This window comes from Polypterus senegalus, chromosome 1 (genome assembly GCF_016835505.1).
Source record: "Polypterus senegalus isolate Bchr_013 chromosome 1, ASM1683550v1, whole genome shotgun sequence".
Lineage (NCBI taxonomy): Eukaryota > Metazoa > Chordata > Cladistia > Polypteriformes > Polypteridae > Polypterus > Polypterus senegalus.
Window position 1 is genome coordinate 125,286,832 of NC_053154.1, and position 24,903 is coordinate 125,311,734.

The 24,903-nt window shown below is 38.0% G+C and overlaps 1 protein-coding gene across 1 annotated transcript; it reads left to right on the plus strand.

Annotated features, from left to right (window-relative positions):
- The first annotated feature begins 1,231 nt into the window (after positions 1 to 1,231).
- Positions 1,232 to 9,967, plus strand: LOC120531556 (extracellular calcium-sensing receptor-like). Its single transcript, XM_039757109.1, has 7 exons — positions 1,232 to 1,305; positions 2,512 to 2,841; positions 4,774 to 5,065; positions 6,292 to 7,107; positions 7,180 to 7,407; positions 7,540 to 7,663; positions 9,054 to 9,967. Exons 1-7 carry the CDS (start codon positions 1,232 to 1,234, stop codon positions 9,965 to 9,967), a joined length of 2,778 nt encoding a protein of 925 aa, XP_039613043.1.
- Positions 9,968 to 24,903: the final 14,936 nt, after the last annotated feature.

The following is a 24,903-nucleotide window of genomic DNA, read 5'->3' on the forward strand; positions in this document are numbered from 1 at the left end:
TTTTGGGTAGTCCTGAGAGGAGTGAGTTACAGTAATCTAGTCGACTGAAAACAAATGCGTGAACTAATTTCTCAGCATCTTTCAAAGATATAAGAGGTCTAACTTTTGCTATGTTTCTTAGGTGAAAAAATGCTGTCCTAGTGATCTGATTAATATGCGATTTAAAATTCAGATTACAGTCAACAATTACCCTAAGCTTTTACCTCCGTCTTGACTTTTAATCCTAATGTATCCAGTTTATTTCTAATAGCCTCATTGTATCCATTATTGCCAATCACTAAGATTTTAGTTTTCTCTTTATTTAACTTGAGAAAGTTACTATTCATCCATTCTGAGATACAAGTCAGACATTGTGTTAGTGAATCAATAGAATCGGAGTCATCAGGTGCTATTGATAAGTACAGCTGTGTGTCATCAGCATAGCTGTGGTAGCTCACGTTGTGCCCTGAGATAATCTGACCTAACGGAAGCATGTAGATTGAGAATAACAGCGGACCCAGGATAGAGCCTTTTGGAACACCATATTGGATATCATGTGTCTTCGAGTTGTAATTCCCACAACTAACAAAAAATTTTCTCTCTGTCAGGTAGGTTTCAAACCAATTTAAGACTGTGCCAGAGAGGCCCACTCATTGACTAAGGTGATTTCTAAGAATATTGTGATCAATGGTGTCAAATGCAGCACTCAGATCTAAGAGGATGAGAACAGAAAAATGGCGTCTGTCTGCATTCACTCGCAAATCATTTACTACTTTAATGAGTGCAGTTTCTGTGCTGTGATTTGTTCTAAAACCAGACTGAAATTTATCAAGAATAGCATGTTTATTGAGGTGGTCATTTAACTGCATAATGGCTGCCTTCTCCAGAACTTTACTTAAGAAAGGCAGGTTAGAGATGGGTCTAAAATTTTCAAGAGCCGAGGGGTCAAGATTATGTTTCTTAAGAAGGGGTTTAACTACAGCAGTCTTAAGACAGTCTGGGAAGACCCCCGTATCTAATGACGGATTTAATGATAGATCCCAGTGGAAGCACGTAAAGTGAAAACAGTAAAGGTCCCAGTACTGATCACTGCGGGATACCATACCTCACTTCTCTGAATAATGATGGAATATTGTCAGCTCATTTCTGTGCATACTGGTAAAGATTTAATAAATAAGAACTAAACCAGGCATTGACATTGCCTGTAAGCCCAATGTAATTTTCCAGCCTATGCAGCAAAATAGAATGATCAATGGTATTTATTGCTGCGCTTAAATCTAGCAACATAATCACAGTGGAATTTCCTTCATCAGAAGATATCAGAATGTAATTTACATCACGTGTTAGTACTGTTTCTGTACTATGACCAGTGCAGAAGCCAGATTGGAATTTCTCAAATAAATTGTTATGCGTAAGGTGAGACTGAAGCTGACTGACAAATACTTTTTAAAGTATCTTAGACAGAAAGGGTTAATTCGAAATGGGTATATAATTATTGAGTATATGTGGGTCTAAGTCAGACCATTTTAAAGTAATGGTTTGATGAAAAAAAACTTTTAGTGCATCAGGTAGTGCACCATACAATAATTAGCTATTTATAATGCTATGAATTGGTGCTGCAAGAACATCCATTGCACTTTTTACTAGTTTTGTTGGTGCTGGATCTAGGGAACAAGTATTAGGTTTCATTTTAGAAATTAAAGTTAAGACTTCTTGCTCGGTTAGAGTTCAAATTTTTAAAGTGTTGAATGCAAGGTGAGAAAGGGTTTGCCAAGCTAGTATAAAGTTTGCACTGTGATGCTGAGATCTGGGGTACTTATATTTTTGATTTTCTCATTAAAACAGTTTGTAATGCTAATGTCTGTTGGTATTTTGCACTGTAGTTCTCAACTTCCATTTGTTAAATTAGCCACTGTTTTAAACAGTACATGAGGATTATTATTATTATCTACATTTTAGAATAATAGTCTGAGTGGGTTTCAAATAGAGCCTTTTTATATTTTTTAACACTCTGTCCATGCAATTTGAAAGAGCTGCAACATTTGTTGTTCTCCATCTACGTTCCAGTTTTCTACTTTAATTTAAGAGTTTGAGTACTCAACCAGTAAACCAGGGTGAGTTTCTATGTGCTTGGATCACTTTTGCATTAGAGCATCTCTCAAGGTCATATTATAATTTGATGTCAGCGGATCTAAACTGTTTTCCACAACTACACTTAATTTACTCAAAGAATCTATAAATTTTGAAGCAGAGTTACAATCTAGATATGATACCTTATTAATGTCAGCATAGTATAAATAGTAAGCAGCTTAAAGTTTCTAAAAGATGGAAATTTTACAAGTGACTCAGACTACATGAATTAAATAAAATATTTTTTAAAAAATCATCCTCAGTAATTACTTCAAGAGTGCTAAAACTAACATATTTATTCCAGTCAAAAAAAAAAAACAAAAAAAAAACAAACATTAAAAGAGACTGTTAAGATTTCACGGCTATTAAATGTGTTTATCATTTTCTGACATTTCTCCTTAGGCACATTCAAACACACTTCTCCTTGGAGAATCACTGGTTTGATGAATTCATCATTGCATTAACTGATTTGACAAACAGCTTTTTCTATAAATCAGAAGATGAAATTCACCAGTTGCAGAATCATTCTGAAATGCAGACACTAGCAGTAATTTTACTTGGATTATTAACAAGTGCAGGAGAGCCAGCCTGTAAGCTGTGGGGAAGTCCAGAATTGCCCCTACTTTCTAAAGATGGAGACATTATAATAGGAGGAATTTTTTCTTTCCATGATAATCTTGTAAATTATAAACCAAGTTTTACAAGTATGCCTGAACCATTAAAATGCAAAAAGTAAGTTTATCTCTTTATTATAATTGTTATATTGACTGAAAGTGATATATAGGTATTTAATAAATATATATCAGTTTAAGTAACCTAGGATATATTGCTGTTGAAGGACATGTTTATTTCATTTTTAGTAGAAGAAACCTTTTTTACGATTTAAGTATACAGTATATGTTTAGGACAAATTAGATTAGACTAGGCCAAAGCAGATAAGATTAATTTAGTCCAAACTACTTCAGATTACCCTGAAATCAATGTAGAGCTCCCAGGACAAACTGATTTGTACTAGTCTAAACTAGTTTGGTCTGCAAACGCACTTTCCTAGGCCAAACCAATTTATCCTATTGTGTATCGGACAAACTGGCTTGGCTTGTTTGTGCTAAAATGGGGTTTGGCCGGTAACATATGCTAATAAACGATGCGCTCTATGAAGAATTTCCTTCACCTTGGACTATGTGGCTGTCATGCAGTTTGTCTTTTGTGAATATTACTCCTTTTTAATATTGTCTTTGATCTGAATCTTATCATGTAGTTTTGGCAATTTTATGTTATTTTGATACTGTATAGATTACAATGGTATATAACTATTTGTTAATAATGAAAATAAGGTACAAAAATGTTGCAAGATATAATTATGCAGACTATCATTGGCAGAGTTTTTCAGTAAGTAAGGATTCATTTGTTAAGAGTGACTTATTGATATGATTTATGTGGAAAATCCTTCCCTTTCAGCTTAGTGGATGAATTTTCTGTTTCTTGGGCAGTGAGTATAACTATAAGGTACTAGTAATGAACAACTTTAAGATTTTTTTGTAAATTATTTTAATGTAGATCATTCCCAAACTTGATACTTCTGCAATTATGGCACTTTCAACTTTTTAAAAGAGGTATATATCAGTATCTAACCAAATGGCAGGTGTTTCCTGCAAAACATTTATTCCTTAACTATGTCTTCTTATAGAAATGTAGTCATGTTACTTTCAAGTCACAGCACATGTCAAACTAATTCAAGTTATAGAATAACCGTGTAAATTGAAAGTTGCTGTATATCAAATACACTGATGTGTTGTTTTACATTCCCTCCAAATAGTGAGGCTTGTCCCTATTTGCTTATGTTTTTTAACCTATTACTACAATTGTAGTAAAGTTATATATATAGGGTGGTCCAGATCTAATTATGCAGGTCCAGATCGTCTGGATGACTTTGATTCATGCAGGGACCATTCCAGTTTGGCACAAAGACAATTCTTCATGTTGTCAGTTTGCACACTTCTCGATGGTCCGGGATTTTGTGGGTGATTTTCTATGTAATAAACTTAATAAGTTATAGCGTAATGAAAATTGCATAATTAGATCTGGACCACCCTATAGAATACACTCATAGGAGACACAAAACTGGGATAATTTTGAAAATGTTCTTACTTTCTTAAAATACTTAATTTAAAAAAAATTAGGAGTAATGTAAAAATTCAGACTTATTGAGTGTAAAAATATCTGTTGCAGCAGTTAATGAAATTAAATTATATAATTAATAACTTAAAACAATTAACTATTAATATGGCTAAAAAATGACATTGTGGGTCATACACACTACTTACATATGAACACAATATAAAGCAGATATAAATCAGCGACATTAGTTATAGTATATAGCATAACTCATACTTAAAATGATGCTTGATAAAACAATTTTCTTTGGGGGATAGATTGATCAATTTGAGTCAACACAGTTTATACCCCACTTCAGAGTATAAGCCCAGCTTAATGATTTCCTAGAGTTGGGCCAGAAGTAAGATTTTATAAATAGGTAAGTGTACAATTTAAAAACATTTTTTATTACCCTTGTTTAAGTGTAAGCTCTTGAAGATTATGGTGTTAATTTTTAACATCTAACAGCTGACATCACATTTTATTTTTCCATCATTTATTTTCTTATAGTATAAATTTCAGAGAATTCCAGTTTGCTGTAGCTGCAATCTTTGCTATTGAAGAAATTAATAACAGCCCAGAAATATTGCCTGGTGTCACGGTGGGATATAAAATTTATGATGGATGCAGCTCCATTCCTCTGGCAATTAAATCAGCAATGGCTTTCATTAATGATCCAAGTGACAGATACTTATCAGAAGAAGTATGCCAAAAACCTTCATTAATTTCGATTATAGGACCATCTGGCTCATCACCAAGTATAGGTGTTGAAACTACAATTCGACCATTTAATATACCCATGGTAAGATATTTTGTTAATGAATACCCAGACTGCACTATTAGTGAATAAAACAAAAATAAATTCAAATTATGATGTTTAAAAAGTTGTACACAACTTATAAACAAATTTAAAATAAATGAAGTAATAAAAAATAAATGAACATATAGAAATTTGCATTTTTAACATGAAGGACAAAATGAATGGCTAAGAGGTTGATTATATTACTACATGGTCACAGATTTAACTTCTAACCCATGCTCATAATAACAGTAAGCAAGTCATTTGACTTTCTTCAAGCATCCATTCATTCGTTTTCTTGACATGCTTTTTCCATTACTGGATGCAGTGTGCCAGAGCCTAGTGCTTTTCATCAACAAAGAGCTCAAAGAAGGACCTAAACTTTGATTAGACTGGATTGCATATCCATTGCAAGGCACACTCATATACATTACACACACAGACACTGACACCAAACAGTTACCCTACGCTGCATATATTTGAGATGTGGGAGATGGAGAGAAAATCCATACAGTAAAAATATACCAGTCTTCTTTAACCATATACTGTAAATTACATAATTTATGTTGTATTCTTCACATAACAATGGAAAATAAGGCATGTTATTCATTACAAAATGTTATATAAAGAAAAAAGACATTGTGAAAGATACCCAGGGATCCTTTCTGACTATACAGAGTCAGGACCTCAATTTTATATCTTATCTGAAGGATGACACCAACATACAGCATATATTCACATTACTGTACTGGGGCATTGTAATTCAAAACACACCACAGGGTAAGTGCCTCCTGATGCCCTTACCAATACCGCTTTCACATCAAGTATTTAAAGTAGCCATATGTAACTTGATTAAAGTAGTCATGCATTTTTGACTCAATATTATAGTAAAAATACTAGATGAACAGAAAAGCTATCAGTTTTATGGATACAGATGGTCAAGAGAATAGTTAATAAAAACACAGAAATGACTTCCACTACATAGTGCTCAAATCCTTTTTCTGTTCTTAGTTGTGTTGTAAAATTAGCATGTTTGGGTTTCCTCCTTATCCCATTGTTCAAAGGTATTTTTTCACATGGTTTATAGGCCTAAACTGCCTTATTATGTGTACAAGTAAATCCTATTAAGGACTAGTGAATCTAGAGAAATGCAGGCATTGAAAATGGATGGAAATGCTGTTATAACATTTTACATACTCATTATAATGGCCCTCTTTTCTTTTACACAGTTGAGCTACTTTGCTACTTGTGCATGTCTAAGTAATAGAAGAGAGTATCCCACATTTTTTAGGACAATACCCAGTGATTATTATCAAAGTAGAGCTCTGGTGCAGCTTGTTAAATATTTTGGTTGGACATGGGTGGGAACAATCAGAAGTGATAATGATTATGGTAACACGGGCATGGCAACTTTTTTACAATCAGCCCAACAGGAGGGTATTTGCATTGAATATTCTGAGGCCATTTACAGGACTTATCCTCGTGAGAAATTTCTCAAAATTGTTGATATCATAAAATCATCCTCATCTAAGGTAATTGTTGCTTTTACATCATTCATTGATATTGAGTTTCTTTTGAAAGAGCTCTTGCTTCAAAATATAACCGGATTTCAGTGGGTTGGAAGTGAAGCCTGGATTTCTACGGAAAATTTAGCCAAACAGGAAAGCTTTCAGATATTTGGTGGAGCAATTGGATTTGCAATCAGTAATGCTATGATAACTGGTCTGAAGGATTATTTATTAAAAGTGAAAACCTCTGTCACCCCAGGAAACACAGGTTTCAATGAGTTTTGGGAAACCACTTTCAGCTGTTCTTTAAATATGCAGAACACATCATTGAATAAAAACCAGTGCACTGGGTATGAGAATTTAAGTGAAATAAAAAACCAGTACACTGATGTGAATGAACTGAGGATTACTAATAATGTATATAAAGCTGTGTATGCTATTGCTCATTCAATTCAAAACCTGTTATCATGTAATCACGACAAAGGGGGGATGACTAATAGTATATGTGCCAATAAAACACAGATCGAACCTTCACAGGTAAGTTATTTAAACATATGACATAACAGAAAAATATTATGGTGTTTGAGTTAATAGCAACCATTTCCTTAGGTGCTGCAGTATATAAAATCTGTTAATTTCACAACAAAGAATGGAGAGCATATTTACTTTGATAACTATGGAGATCCCAAGGCAAAATATGAATTAATTAACTGGCAGCTCAATACCGAAGGGAAGATTAAGTTTGTTACAATTGGTTTATATGACTCATCTTTCCCTGAAGGACAGCAATTTATTATGAATAAAATCAGTGTCATTTGGGCTAGAAACCAAGATAAAGTAAGCATAATTGATATTTTCCTCTAAGCATGTTTGCTTACTTGAGAACACTTTTAGAAAATGCATATTTTAATGTGTATTCCAATCATCTGTGCAATGACCTTATTTCTGTTTTGCTCATTTTACCTTAAGGTGCCTAAATCAGTATGCAGTGAGAGTTGTCTCCCAGGAACTCGGAAGGCGATTCAAAAAGGCAAGCCACCCTGCTGTTTTGACTGTGTACCATGTGCTGAGGGGGAGATAAGTAATGCAACAGGTAATTCTAGAATTAGTGAAATCTTTTCGTTGAATGTCATAATTTGCAGGAAGCACACTCCACCTGAAAGATACCAAGATTGTTCCATTTTGCTGGCCTAAAATGATCACCCAAAAACATGAATATATAAAGCAGAGGACAAAGCACTGAAATACTAGGGAAAAAATGTACTTTACTTAATTTATAAAGCTAAGTAAAATAAAAATCTTGAATTAAATTAGTCAACACATCAGTATTGGCATGTAAGAGTTGCTTATACAAAATAATGTATGTGATATGTTTCACATCTGTTGCAGTGTGTCCAGGAAACCTCATCTAGAGAAAATGTACAAAAGCTGGATGACTTTCAAAAACCCTGTACTCAGATGTTAAACCACTGTGATAGACAGACAGTCACTTTGATAGACAGAGGTGTCTTCCACAACTATTATTTGCAAAATTAATTAAATAAATAATGTGATTCTCTGTCTGCCCCTTCTGCTCTTCCCTTCTCTCTTTGTATGTAAAATAATTCAACACACTCTTGAAAAATTATGTCTGATTCTTAGCTCTAATCTAGTTTTACAGCTTGTCTTTGCATATTCACATCTCAAAAGACATTTTTTTTTATAGTTCATATAGAGCATAATATTTCCTCTGTAAGGTAATATACTTTTTATCTGTAACTACATATTACATATCTACAGTATGCACTATTATGTAACTATAGTAAAAATTCAAATACATTTCTGCATAATAAATCAAAGTATAAATCACAATGAAATACTGTTTATTCATTACATTTGATGCATGCTAGAGCCACAAACACTGCTGAAAACAGAAAGTAGGAAAATTTCTGCAATGGTGGTTCTAGGAGAATTTGAAAAGCAAAATTTGTGAATGTGTATGTTTAGTAACAACTTAAGCAACACCAAATTCTCTGATACCAAAAGTATAATTAAAATAAGTATTTAATCATCCACCCATTCATTTACTGAAGTTATTAAGTCCGGTTTTTAGATTGAGTTGAGTTAACACTAGAAAACCAAAGATGCTAATGAATAGGTGCAAAGGAATTTAGGGTGGCCCAGGATTACAAGTTTATTCATAGGCTTCAGGGATTCTAGTGCTAGACGCCTTCCAGCAACATCACTTCAATGTAGAATAGGACCCCAGGGTAAGCAATAGTCTATAGCAGGACATACTCAAGCATAAATTCACTCATACCAATATGTACATCTTTGCATGTAGGAAAAGAAACTGAGCATCTATTGAAAACAAGAATATGGAAACTCAACCCAGATGACTGGACCATTTACATTTATTACATTTACAAATGTATCATGATGTTGCCTAAAATAAAACTACATGTAGAAAACATGCTAAATTGTTGTATGATTTTCATTTTCAGATTCGCTTGATTGTCTGAAGTGCCCTCTGGAATTCAGAACTAATGAACAGAGGGATCAATGTATTCCAAAAGATATTGAATACCTGTCATATGGGGAAATCATGGGAATACTGTTATTATCACTATCCCTGATTGGAAGTGGTATATCCATATTTGTAGCTGTTGTTTTCTACTATTTCAAAGATACTCCAATTGTCAGAGCAAACAACTCGGAGCTAAGTTTTCTTCTGTTGTTTTCATTAACACTTTGTTTCCTATGCTCTTTGACTTTCATCGGTCAGCCCTCCGAATGGTCATGCATGTTACGACACACTGCATTTGGGATTTCATTTGTATTATGCATTTCTTGCATTCTGGGGAAAACAATTGTGGTATTAATGGCATTTAAGGCAACTTTACCTGGTAGTAATGTAATGAAATGGTTTGGGCCAAACCAACAACGGCTGAGCGTTTTTGTTTTTACACTGGTGCAAGTCTTAATATGCACCATTTGGTTAATTATTTCTCCACCTTTTCCATTCAAAAACATGAAGTATTACAAGGAAAAAATTATTCTAGAATGTCATGTGGGCTCTTCTATTGCATTTTATTCTGTATTAGGATACATTGGGTTTTTGTCTGTCATTTGCTTTGTTCTGGCTTTTCTGGCTCGAAAGCTACCAGATAACTTTAATGAAGCTAAATTTATCACTTTCAGCATGCTAATATTCTGTGCAGTATGGATCACTTTCATCCCAGCTTATGTTAGTACACCTGGAAAATACACAGTAGCTGTGGAGCTTTTTGCAATTTTAGCTTCAAGTTTTGCCTTACTTTTGTGTATTTTTGCTCCAAAATGTGTTGTTATAATATTAAAACCTGAGCAAAATACAAAAAAGAATTTGATTGGCAAAATGCCTTCAAAATCCCTTTGATTACTAAATGTGTTTTATGATTTGTGCTGCGTACTGTGGTTTACATTAAAATTCGTTTTTTTAAAGGTTTGAATGTCTTATTGCTCATTGTAAGTTTGAACCAATAAAAAATTAACATAGAACTATCCAACTTAAATAGTCTCTCATAGGTGGCATGTTTTCTTATTGATAACTGGAAAATTTCCTTCTCCTTGAAAGAAAGCAATTATTTCCTGGCTCAATGCTGTTTAATGGGTTTTTGAAGTTAAAGGGCTTGACTATGCTGTTCTCTGACTCTTGCCTGTCTGGTGGGGTGGCTTGCCTACTTACGTTGCTGCCTTCTCCCTCTCTCAACCTTGAGTTCTCATCTTATCACCATTTTTTCACCCCAGACTCACTTTCAGACTTTATTCAACTTGGCAATAAGAGAGAATTAAACCATTGTATGCATTATTTAAAGTCAGGTTAGGTATTAATTAAAGTCAGGCTAGGTGTACTCAAAGCATCCCGGTCATTGGATCTGCTTTTAACTGCCCATTTTTAATGAAGAACAACATAGCAAGTGTGACAGATTGGGGGCGCTGTTGTCCCCTTGAACCCTCAGACTAGATGGCAGACACCAGTTAAAAGTCCAATAACTTGACTTTTTATTAATATACAGTGTGCAAAGCACCCTCCTCTCCACAATACTCATATAAATAAACAATTCCACAATACAATAAACAATCCTCCTACTCCCAGATGCGTTGCCACCCTTCCACCCAGCTCAGCTCAATGTCTGGGATCTCCCACAGTCCTTTTATATTCCCTGACCCGGAAGTGTTTCGATCCTTTAGTCCACGTGACATCCTACCACTTCCGGGTCAGATCAAAAGTCCTCTTCTTCGTCCCGGAAGTACGTCATTCCTCCTGTCGCTGTGACTAAGACATACTTCTGGGTTATAGGGCACATATGAGTCTCTGGGACTCCCTGCAGTGTCCTCTGTTGGCCCCTGTGGTAACTGGCAGGGCTGTAAAGGAAAACTCCACTGTCCATGATTCCCTGCTGGTATTCGGGGCACTTCCATGCTGCAATGAGAGCTCTACCTGGTGCCCTGGGGGTATTGGTTGGGATGACTGGCCGGCCATAGTCCACACAAGAAAAAACAAAGCAAATTCAATGTCTCTAATTTAAGACACGTTGAATATAAATCAGATGGGTTGTTCTTCAGATGTAAAGCTATCAAAGTTGAAGAACAGCCAAAAACAAAATTGTCTTGCAGTTTTTGTGTATTTAAAAGTAACTGGGATCTTAGGTCACTCACAGATTAAATGACAAATGTTCCTAACTGGACTAGAGACCATCTTTGGCTGTTGTGGATGTGTTTACGTGGGTTTGTAGGCAGAGCTATTGTAAAAAGGATGTTGAATAAAGATCCTGTGGACCAGGAAATGAAGAGCTACCAATGGTGAAAAGCTAGAGTTGATATGCATAAAAGTATCATAAGAAAACCAATTCTCAGTAGTTGAAATTTAAGGCAAAAATCATGGTTAAAAATAAAGAGATAAAACCCTAAATGTGCCTGGTTAACCCTTTAAGGGTTAAAACCACTGGTTTTAATCAAACATTTTGACCAATCCAATCCAATCCAATTTTATTTATAAAGCACTTTAAAACAACCAGCACAGGACCAAAGTGCTGTACAATAAATAGTTGATAGGTAAAACAACACAACATTTTACATATAAATAAGAATATGGTGTAATACATAAATAAAACAGCCCTACGATAAAACAATATAAAATGGAATAAAATCAGCTAAAAACAACAAAAGTAAAATGAGCTAAAACGAACTTCTCACAAGGTATCAAAGGCCAGGGTAAAGAGATGGGTTTTTAAAAGAGATTTAAAAACAGACAGAGAAAAGGCCTGTCTAATCATTCCATAGCTTGGGAGCTGCTACAGCAAAAGCACGGTCTCCTCTAAGTTTACGCTTAGTCCTTGGTACATTCAGGAGCAGCTGATCAGCTGACCTGAGAGAGCGAGTGGGTGAATAAGGCTGTAGGAGCTCAGAGAGATAGGGTGGGGCAAGGCCATGAAGAGCTTTAAAAGCAAATAAAAGAATTTTAAAATGGATCCTAAAAGAAACGGGCAACCAGTGAAGTGTAACTAAAACAGGGGAAATGTGTTCAAATTTCCGAGTGCCAGTTAAAAGACGAGCAGCAGCATTTTGGACCCTCTGGAGATGAGTAATCAATGAGGCACTGACTCCTACATAAAGTGCATTACAGTAGTCCAGCCGAGTAGTAACAAAGGCATGGATTACTGTTTCAAAATGGTGCCGGGAAAGAATTGGCTTTATTTTAGCCAACTGCCTCAACTGGAAAAAGCTTGATTTAATGACCGACTTAATCTGGCTATCAAACTTAAGATCAGCATCCACCTTGACCCCAAGATTTGTGACAATTGGCTTATTGTACTGGGCCAAGGAACTTAAATACACTTTAGGGGTCTCAGTGGGGCCACCAAAAATGATCATCTCATTCATTGAATTTTAAGAAATTAGAAGCCATCCAGGCTTTAACATCATCAAGGCACTGAAGTAATGGCTGTACAGAAAATGTGCCTTTTCTCTTTAGAGGAACATAGATCTGACAGTCATCCGCATAAAAGTGGAACCCAACACCATGTTTTCTAAGTATAAAACCAAGAGGGAGCAAATACAAAGAAAAAATGAGGGGGCCTAAAACTGAGCCTTGTGGGACACCACACAAGAGAGGAGTGGAAGAGGACACATAGTCACCAAGACTAACACAAAAGGTTCGCTCAGCCAAATAGGACCTGAACCACTCTAGTGCTATACCCTGGATGCCCACCCACTGCTCCAAACGAGAGAGTAAAATGGCATGGTCCACTGTATCAAACGCAGCAGTCAAATCTAAAAGCACAAGAACAACACAGTCGCCAGAGTCAGTAGCTAAAAATATATCATTAAAAACTTTTAAAAGGGCTGATTCGGTGCTATGTAAGTGTTTAAAACCAGATTGGAAAATCTGTAAAATATTTTGTTTTCCAGAAAGGCCATCAATTGGTTGTGAACTATCTTTTCAAGGATTTTAGAAAGAAAAGGTAGTTTGGAGAAGGCCTATAACTTGCAAGAGCTAAAGGATCTAGAGCCGGTTTTTTAATCAGAGGTTGAACCACTGCATGTTTAAAATCCTTAGGGACCACACCTGATGACAAACTATGATTTACCAGTTCAAGAACCAGCGGTCCAATTGTGGATAAAACCTCTTTAAAGAGTCGTAGGACACCATCGTTTGGGGACCCTGCAGGTTTTAAATGACCAACAATCTCCTGTAAAAATGACAATGTCACAGGCTCAAACCTGTCGAAGACAGCAGAGCAGGGGACACGGACTAAGGGGTCATGAGCAAGAGGGGAGATTTGAGCCCTAATAGAGGAAACCTTTTCAGTAAAAAAGTGTAGAAAATTTTCACAGGCAATAAGAGAGGGCTCGATACAGTTAGTCTGTGGTACATTAAGAACAGAGTCAATGGTCTTAAACAAAACACGGTGATTGTGACAATTTGACACAACAATGTCAGAGAAGTGATTTCTTTTTGCAACTTTTATAGTTGTTTGATAAAGACGCCAACAGTCCTTTAAAATCTGAAGTGACACTTGCAGTCTGTCTTTTTTTCCACTTGCGCTCAGCTCGACGGCACTCGCGTCTAACAGCACGAGTCACCTCATTTAACCAGGGCTCAGATTTAGTTTTAGGTTGCCTGGTTTTCAATGGAGCAACAATGTCCAATGCAGTCCGACAGGTGGAATAAAACCATGAGTTGAGCTCCTCAGTCTGGCAGCATGAAAACTCTGGAATGATGCAGTTCTGCTTAAAAGCTGTTGAAAACTGCTCAGCAGTGGAAGAATTAAAAACACGACAGCGCTGAGCCTCAGCGCGAGGCTTAACCGTGGTCCAGGCAAGAGAAACTTCAAATATCACAGGCATATGGTCAGAAAACACAGCTTCACAAATCTCTAAGTTAAAAACAGGCAAACCATGTGATAAGACAAGGTCAAGTGTCCACGTTCATGTGTAGGACCAGACACATACTGCACAAGATTAAAAGAATCAATAAGGTTTAAAAAGCCCTTTACCATCAACATATCAGGGCAACAGACGTGAATATTAAAATCTCCAACAATAAGAACACGATCATATTTTGGCAAATATTCAGCCAAGAAGTCAGCAAAATCGTTCACAAAGTCCTTGTTGTATTTTGGGGGGCGATAAAGCACCGCATACAACACTGTGAGAGCAGCCCAACTCAAACACACTCACTTCAAAACTGGTGAATAACGACGATGGTGACAGCTGCTTACATTTAAAGTGACTTTTAAAATCGTCGCTGTCCCTGCTCCTCGGCCCAACGTCCATGGGAATTAAAATAATAGCAATCATCCGGTAGCAGTTCTGAAAAGATGCTGGACTCACCATCGCTCAGCCACGTCTCACACACACAGAGAAAATCCAGTCCTCGGGATGAGAAAAAATCCTTCAGGACAAAAGTTTTATTTGCCAAAGATCGAGCATTAACCAAGCCAATCCTGGCAGGAAGCGGAGCATCCACGTCATTAGGCATCCTGGAAGCCCGACACAGAGGCCGCAGGTTCCGCAGATTCACCCCACGCCAGCGGGGACGAGGAGAGCAGGGCCTGCGGGCCTGGAACGTCCCATCTAGACCGATGACAGGTACCAGCCAGGCGTCGACAGGATACAGCAAACGCCGAGAGACAAGGAAACGGGACACCGCTCCACACTCCCTGGATAAAGGTGTAGAAGGACACCCCAAAGAAGCTTTCAGCTTCACTAGCCAACCACTGCGGCGCCCCCGACGATGACGACGGCCGTGCCTACGCCGGCGAGGTGAAGCCGGGACACGCCACAGGTGGGACGGAATCTCCGACAGAACGTGGGAAAAGTTTCATGCTCAGCATAGTTCCAATTTGCCAAAATTTTGGCAGAAAGTCGGAGATCCAATAGAGTTTGGTGATCATACACTAAGAGAGCGTTTACATTTATCATAACACTCAATAAAATCGACACAAACAAGCACAACACTGGCAGGGACAAACTGCAAGCCACAAACACCGGCGCCATCTTTTTTCTTTCCAAATTGACTTACACAATGTTTACATAATGACATCACATAAATTGTCATTGACAAAATGCAGGGTCTGTGAAGTGCCTTGAGCATGGAAAATATATATAAAATGTATTATTATTATAATTATAATGAAAATCAAGTCCCAAAATGGTCACAACCAAAATAGAAGCACAAACATCAATAAAACAGTGCTAGAAAAACATATGAACAAATACAATGGCAATTAATAGCTAAATACAACGGTATACCATATATGCTCACGTATAAGTTGGATCTTGTAACCTGAAAAATTGATCATAAAATCTAAACCCGACTTATACGCCCATTTAAAAAACTCGACACTTAATATATATTGTGAAAAGGAACAGACTCGACACACGTAAAAAAGGTTTGGGGCAGCCACCTGTATAATTATCCTGGCTACAAATAGTTTTTTCAAACAAAACAGAGCTGTTGACAGCACGGAGTCCAAAATAGAACTGATGAGGGTTGGGAAAGATGGCGGCTTTAAGTGATCAGACCGGACGTGATGTAGGGTAACCGGAAGTGATGTTCTTCTGACAGCAGCCTGTGTGTCAGAACTGGAAGTGACATTCTTCTGGGCGCAGGAACTGGAACTGACATTCTTCTGGGTGCTGGAACCGGAAGTGACGTTCTGCTGGGCGCAGGAACCGGAAGTGACATTCCTGACTCAAATAGGTTTTCCCGCGGCTGACCTGTAGAGTTAACAGGAGAGGGTTTAGTGCACCCCGCCCTTCCCTGGCCTGGCATGGAATTACCTTTGCTTGGTCCACACAACGTCCCCCTACTTGCACGTGTGTGACAATATATATATTTTGTTACATCTTATTACTTCCTCCAATTTTGCATCATTTTTTCAGATGCATCGAATTTTGTTGCAGCAGCGCAGTTACCAATTTCTTTAGCTACTTCAACGATGTTTAATTTAAAACCAGCTTCAGATTTTCTTCTGAATGAAGATAAGGGATGCTGTTACGATAAAGGTGTATGAGTGAGTGAGATACAAAAAACACAAATCAGTGCAAACGTTGCTTCGGAATAGCTTGGGTATTTGGGCACAATAGAGAAAGAGAGAAAGAGGTTAGGAGCATGTGCTGATACAGCGCATTGCCGCACCTACTTAGAAAAAAAAGGCAGTGTGCTCTGTGGATACTCTGTCAGGTGGGTGTTAATATATCATAATACCTTGTACCAATAGCGTGAGTTTTCCGCATTTGACTTATATGACCAACATTATAAACTACCAGAAATTATACTGTAAAATCAAGTTCCGACTTATCCACAGGAGAACTTATCCGCGAGTGTATATGGTAAATTATTCCCAAAATGTGATTACAAGAGGATCCAGTTTGGGATTACTGCTGTTCTTCTGTGTGGAGAACATGGGCAAACAGGTTACTTCTTTTGCATTAACTGCTACACTCCACTGGGTTTCCTTTAGTTTGACCCTGGTAGTCTTGGTGAAATGATCACTATTTTGTCCACTTGGAGAAGAAGATCACTGCACTATGTTTCAATCAGAAAATCAAAGAAACAAGCTCAGATATCTTTTAGTATAGTAAATAAATGTAAACAGTCCAGTCAAAGAAAGCAAAGTTGTACAGATCACTGTGATAAAACACATAATTAGCTGAGCATATTATAGAAGAATGAATGATGAATACAGTAGTTTTAATTTATTTTCCCATTCTGATTAAAGAGACCCAGTTGGTCTCATCTAACACCAAGCACCATGGACCCCTTCCTCTCCCTTCATATAATGATGTAGTAAAATTTTACTCAAATCACTGCAGGGGTAAATATATAATGCATAAGTGCCCGTGGTAGTCAAATCTCCAAGGGAGACCACAAGCACCCCATCTCATTTTACTTTTATATGTGATGTTCATAGAGTGTAAATATATGTGTGTGACATCCTGGAGCCTATCAGGGTCTTATTCTGGTTTTACTGTAACTCATTTCAGAATTACATAGATAATACAGAAGAGCTGATAGCTGTCATTCAGTATGCACCCAGCTTTTAGTAATAACCAAATTAATTCAACAGTCACCAACCCATCACCGTGACCCTGTAGTTAGGATAAAGCAGGTTGGATAATGGATAGATGGATCTTATATCATGTCTGGAGGACACTTGCAAAAATACCTCCATGACACTCTGAAAAAATTCAGTATGGAACCTGCTTAGGCCTATCTCAAGAAACCGGCAGCATTTTTCACTGCATAAATTCCAAACCAGCAGCCAAGCAGTTTCTTAATTAGGGAAACCAAGTCTGCCTCCTTTTTCTGAAGATGCATTGTTAAATGTGTGTTGTTCTGTATTTTCCTATTTCTTATATTATGTAACATAAATACTTCCACAAATCACTTCTCTTTTGCATTGAGTTAAAGATAGATAGATAGATAGATAGATAGATAGATAGATAGATAGATAGATAGATAGATAGATAGATAGATAGATAGATAGATACTTTATTAATCCCAAGGGGAAATTCACATAATCCAGCAGCAGCATACTAATACAAAAAACAATATTAAATTAAAGAGTAAAAAAAATGCAGGTAAAAACAGACAATAACTTTGAATAATGTTAACGTTTACTTCCCCCAGGTTGGAATTGAAAAGTCGCATAGTGCGGGGGAGGAACGATCTCCTCAGTCTGTCAGTGGAGCAGGACAGTGACAGCAGTCTGTCGCTGAAGCTGCTCCTCTGCCTGGAGATGACACTGTTCAGTGGATGCAGTGGATTCTCCATGATTGACAGGAGCCTGCTCAGCGCCCTTCGCTCTGCCACGGATGTTAAACTGTCCAGCTTCATTCCTACAATAGAGCCTGCCTTCCTCAAAAGTTTATCCAGGTGTGAGGTGTCCTTCTTCTTTAGGCTGCCTCCCCAGCACACCATCGCAAAGAAAAGAGCACTCACCATAACCATCTGGTAGAACATCTGCAGCATCTTATTGCAGATGTTGAAGGACGCCAGCCTTCTAAGGAAGTATAGTCGGCTCTAAACCATTCTTACACAGAGCATCAGTATTGGCAGTCCAGTCCAATTTATCATCCAGCTGCACTCCCAGGTATTTATATGTCTGTACCCTTTGCTCACAGTCTCCTCTGATGATCAGTTCCTTGGTCTTGCTGGTGTTCAAGTGTAAGTGGTTTGAGTTGCACCATTTAACAAAGTCCTTGATCAGCTTCTTATACTCCTCTTCCTGCCCACTCCTGATGCAGCCCACGATAACAGTGTCATCAATAAACTTTTGCACGTGGCAGGACTCCGAGTTGTATTGGAAGTCTGATATATATTGGCTGAACAGGACCGGAGAACGTACAGTCCACTGCGGCACTCCTGTGTTGCTGACCACAATGTCAGACCTGCAGTTCCCGAGACGCACATACTGAGGTCTGTCTGTAAGATAGTCCACGATCCATGTCACCAGGTGTGAATCTACTTTCATCTCTGTCAGCTTGTCCCTAAGGAGCAGAGGTTGGATGGTGGTGAAGGCGCTAGAGAAATCCAAAAACATAATTCTTACAGCACCACTGCCTCTGTCCAAGTGGGAGAGGGATCGGTGTAGCATATAGATGATGGCATCCTCTACTCCCACCTTCTGCTGGTATGCGAACTGCAAAGGGTCGAGGGCATGGCGGACCTGTGGCCTCAGGTGGTGAAGCAACATGGTCTTCATCACATATGACGTCAGAGCGACAGGACGGACGTCATTCGGCTCAGTAGGATGTGATACCTTTGGGACTGGGGTGATACAAGATGTTTTCCAAAGCCTCGGGACTTTCCCCTGTTCCAAGCTCAGGTTGAAGATACACTGTAGAGGACTCCCCAGCACCAGTGCACAGGCCTTCAGCAGTCGTGGCGATACTCCATCTGGACCAGCTGCTTTGCTAGCACGAAGTCTCCTCAGCTCTCTGCTCACCTGCACTGCTGTAATTGTGGGTGGGGATGTCTCTCCTATGCTGGTATCAGCAGAAGGATGGTTGGAGGATGCAGTACTCCGAGGTGATACTGGGTTAGGGTGGTCAAACCTGTTAAAGAATATTTTCATTTAGTTTGCTCTCTCCACGTCTCTCTCGATGGTGGCACACTGCTTCGAGCTGCAGGCAATGATGATCTTCATCCCATCCCACACTTCCTTCATGCTGTTATTCAGCAACCTGGACTCGGAGTTCTTTCTGCACACACTTGAGCTCATGCTGATCACCGCCTTTAAAAGCCCTTTTCTTCTGGTTAAAAAGGCCCTTGATGTCACTTGTAATCCATGGCTTGTTGTTAGCTTGTTGAATGTATTTGATTCAGTATCATGTTATTTTTACTTCCAAATATAAATATAAAATGTGGTTTCTGTATTTTTCTTTTGTCATATTAGTGCTTTTTCATGTTTGTAACAGTATGTCTGATGCATGGTGAATTCATTTTGTAACATTAACTACCACAACAAGGTATGTTAAACCTGTTCAAAAGAAGGTCTAAGTTAGCATGCAACTTTGTTCCCCTTCTCTGACTCTAAGAAGCACACTGAAACAGCGCTTTGTCTTAATCTTGTTCTGCTGCTGGTCAGCAACTCTGAGGCACACTACAACAGTCCTAACCCTGAAAGTTAAGGCTTATTACCATAAATAAGTACTAAGACTATACCAGCAAGATCATAGTACACTTCAACTGACCCCTTAGGCTTGTCTTTGTCTCTGTGCGCTTTTTAAACCACTTTTGGTTTGAAGCTAGTTTAGGGTTGTGGGAGATGGAGTCTATCCCAGCTGCACAGTGTGCAAGTTAAGAACCAACCCTGGGAAGAGCGCCTGTCCACTGATGTAAAATGGAAATATTACAAGTAAACATTCTACCCATTTTCCCACTATACTATCCCACAGGCATTTAGCACAGCTCAGAAACCAACCCGCATGTACATTAGCACATTCTGGAATACAGTGTGGTCACTATTTAATTTAACATGCACACCTTTATCATCAAGGCAGAAACTAGAGAACCTGGAGAAAACCAGAGTGAACATATATATATATATTGTGCAGCCTCCATACAGAGAGTGACCAGATTGAGAATTATGAAGTAAATATGTATATATCAAAAATTTATCTGTGGCATTTAATATTTATTAGATAGCTTGTCTACATGTACATTTGAAAAATATGCATAAAGATAACACTGACTTGACATAAAACTGCAAAGTCATTGGTTCTGTTCCTGCTTATGACCACTTTGTATGAATCTAAATAAATCTACTAAATTTCCATGTTCCAGCTGTTACTAAAAATATATACAGCACATATATATAGTGAAGGAACTCGCAGATGTTTGGACAACCTAGCTGGGATGGTTAATGGTACCATTCCTGGCCGAGGCCAAGACACCAATACAATCTATGGGCATCAGATTACTTCCTGCTGGGGTAATATGTTCCCCCAGTAGGATGGATGGCAGTATTCCACTGGTAGTACTCCAGTCTGCAGGTCTACATGGGAATTGTAGTTGGAGTAGGCAGCCCTTTGAAGTGAAAGGTGTAAGTCTAGGATAAACATTCTTCCTCTAATTAGCTTTTGCATCCTCCAGTCACTAAAGCCATTGGCAAAAGGACATCTAAGCATGACTTTCTGAAGTCTGTCACTTATCCCACTTAGCATTCTATCTATAGCAAGTTTCTCTATAATACATTCAATGGGATCATCTCAGGACCAGTTTTGAATGAGATTCATCAAGTCATGAACTTTAGCTCTTATCAGATGACGAGGATCAATTTACCAAGCTCTAAATTTATGTCCCTTGGTGAGAGAACTCAAAGAGGTAGTACACAGAAGAATTTGGTGCTTCATAAAATCATCCTGTCAAGAGGAATATTCTGTATAGTCTGCAGAGTGTTGCCAGTTAACAAAGTGGTAAAAATGGTGGCCCAAATATCCCAGCACATCACCCTGACAATGCATTCAAAGGTTAATAGAAAGCAATGTAGGTCATTGGTAGAAGGCATTTTTTGCAGCACATCTTTTGCACATATAGGAACCCTCTCTCTTCAGGATTGGGGGAAGAGGGACATATTGGGTATAATATATATTGCTGCTGTTCAATCAATAGTTGTACAAGTGACACTCAGAAAAATCCTTTCGAACACACTTTCATCTTGATCTTGAAGGAACAATATTGAAGTATTTTATATGCACACAGCAAATGTGATAAACTTCTTCACTCGTGTGACTCTAGTTATGAGTTCATGGGAAATAAAAAAATTGAAAGTCATCTCCATAAGTGCTGCTAAGTTGAAAAGGGGAAGTCAGTCAGCTAGTTTTTGTTACTATGAGATATGAAACTTGTACAAAGCTGCAGCTGATCCAGCATTTATTAAACCTGGACCTTTCTGAAGCTGTGTATTTGAATAATCTCTAAAAAGACACAGCTCTGCCCTATTCGTCACAATATACATAACATAAATACATTTATATATATATATATATATATATATATATATATATATATATATATATATATATAGTATATATATATATAAATATATATACAGTATATATATACTGTATATGTCTGTAAAATAGTTGTATATTACTTATACTTACTTAACTAGTAATAAATGTAAAATACTATACTGTATTTTAATAACTTTTTAACACATTCTACATAGCATTATGTTACTTGTTACATAAACTCATATGTCACTTAATAACAGTGACTTGTTCTTGCAAAGCACATGGTTCATCTGGCAGATGTTTAAGCACCTTTCTAAAGAAGTCTTCTTCAATGTCAGCAAAGAAATACGAAAAATGAATGTTACAGCTGTTTTTTCCATAACTAAATCTTGGAATTATATAAATTACAGTGTGCTCATTGCATCTCCCTTACATGGAAGATTTTCAGAGGGCAGAGCAATAGGTAGGATCTGTACCCCAAACAATAACAACTGAAATCCAAATTCAGGGTCATGGGGTGACAGAGTCTATCTGAGTAGCACTGGGCACAAGACAGTATAGTAGTTCTTACTATTATTAAAACAGATTGAAAAGTAAAATTTGAAGTCACAGAAGTTTAAGTAATGTAATAGGAGAATCTGTGACTTTGGAAGAACATCAGTGGAGCTGCAAAAATCTAGATGGCACTTTGAGTATAAAACAAACAAGAGAGAGGTCAGTATCCAAAAATACAAATTATCACAAAAACATAAAACAAAAATTATTGCTGTCACTCTAGGTCTCCCCTCTCTGATATTAGTAATCTTGAACATCTAACTGGGGTAGTTTGCTTGTTTTACCACCTCTTCAGTTCCAGTGTCTCCCTTCTCAATTCACATTTCTGATATAAAACTCTGTTCTCTTTCTCTTAGCTGTGCAGTTTTATTTCAAACTCTCCTCCTGACTTCAGATTCAGTTGAGGCTCTAGCTTGTGATAGCTTTAAACCCCCTTTTGTGGTTATCCTGAGCCAAACAACAGAATCACTTCCTAAATTGGGGTAAAACTTCTTTGGCCACAAGGTCACTAAACTTGAGCTCCATCTAATAGTCTCATCCTTGCATCCATTTGCAGAACTTCAGGTTTTGGTTGTAAATCATCACTGAAGCAGTCTGTTATTAAAGGGGTCACTTGGGCCTATTCAACATATTGGGGCACATGTACTGCTCCCGAAGGTATGGGTGGGATAGTAATGTTCTCCTCCTAATACTTTTTGTAATAAAAATGGTTGTGTCTATGAAGATTACAATTTGTCTTTAATTAGTGATGGGCATTTTAATTCACCATTTCGATTCTTTTAAACTACCTGTTTAGGTAAATCGGTTCATTTAATTCTTGAGTGAGTCAGAAAAAAATACAACCTGCGAGCGTTGCTATCTAGCTCCAGCATCACTAGGCCATATGTTTGGAGAGTTCACTAAATTAATGCCTTTTTTATCAAAATCTTTACGTATTTCTCAGACATCCTTGGTGTCAAAATCACTACAATTCTATTGATGTTGCTATTTTATGTACTTTCATTAAAGTGCTATACCACACTAATGGCATGTAGATTTTATCACGCTTAACTGGAAAAATCACAACCCACCTACTTTAACTCAATAAGCAAGTAAAATAAGCAAATTTTCTCTAAGAAGAAATATAAAAAAATATTTCAAATAAGGCAATAAGTCCTTATATTTTAAAACTAGCAAAATACGCGCGCTTCACAGCGGAGAAGTAGTGTGTTAAAGAAGTAATGAAAAAGAAAAGGAAACATTTTAAAAATAACGTAACATTATTGTCAATGTAGTTGTTTTGTCACTGTTATGAGTGTTGCTGTCATATATATATATATAGTATATATATATATATATACACACACACACATATAAACATATATATACATATACACATATACATACTGTATATACATATACATACATATCTACATATACACATATATACACATACACACACACATATATAAACATATATATACATATACACATATACATACATACAGTACATAAACATACATATCTACATATACACATATATATACACATACATCCACATATATATACATATATATATACATATCTACATATATACACACATACATATACAGTACACACATATATGTGTGTGTGTATCTATACTAATAAAAGGCAAAGCCCCCACTGACTGACTGACTCATCACTAATTCTCCAACTTCTCGTGTAGGTAGAAGGCTGAAATTTGGCAGTTCCGTTCATCCCAGCCAATACCCCCAAGCCGCCAGGTGGAGCCCTCCTTAGCAGCATGGAGGTCCCCAGAAGACCAGCAGGGCATCATGGACAATGTGGTTTTATGCACAGCCCAGCTGGATGCCATGGGGCCACAGGAGGGAGCTGCAGGGAGGACCGAGGGCTTCTTCGTGCCCTGTGACCCGGAGGTTCGCTATAGGAAGAGCGATGGACTTCGGGTTGAAGAAAGAACGTTTACCTGACCCGAAGTAATTGAGAATCACATGGACTGGAGATATAAAGGACTGTGGGAGCTCCCAGACGGGAGCTGAGTTGGGAGGCAGGGTGGCTAAGCGTCTGGGAGCTAGGAGGATTGTTTATTGAGTATTGTGGAGAGGAGCGTGCTTTGTGCACATAATTATTATAATAAATAATTATTGGACTTTTACCTGGTGTCTGACGTAGTGTCTGAGGGTGCAAGGGTGCGAGCAAAACCCTTAATCTACCACAGTTGGCGTAGCTCGGCAGGATTCTCTGGCCGTCAGTTTGGCAGAGGACCTGGAAAAATTTTACTGTGGACAGAATACCCCGGGAAGACAGCGTCACGACACACACAGGAATAATCGCCAGAAACCTCACCTTTTTCAAGTCCGTAATGGGGAAAAAGAAGACAAAACAGAACGCCAGCAACAGCGGAGGTCTAGCGCTCGACATTGCCTGCGCTCAAGACGAGCCATGGAGCGGCTATGCGTTTCGGGAGAGATTCCCGGAGGAGGACGTCTCCGACGAGGTATGTGCGGGAAATGTACTTGAGAATCTTTTAATTTAACACATGTTGCCCCGTGTACATACCTCCCAGATGTCCATCCGAAGGCTCTGCGGGAGGCAGGAGACAAACCCGAAGGCGATAGCGCGCTCTTGTGCAGGCAAACGAGTAACCCGAAGGACTTCCGCATTACGGGTGCCGGCGAGGGACACGTGACCTACCACGAGGGATTCCAGGAAGGTGACGTTCCGTGTCCAGCTGTTTGTGGCTTTGCCCAAGAAAAGACGGACTTGGTTTTTCCGAAGGGGAAAGGGGAGGCGAACGAAGCACCG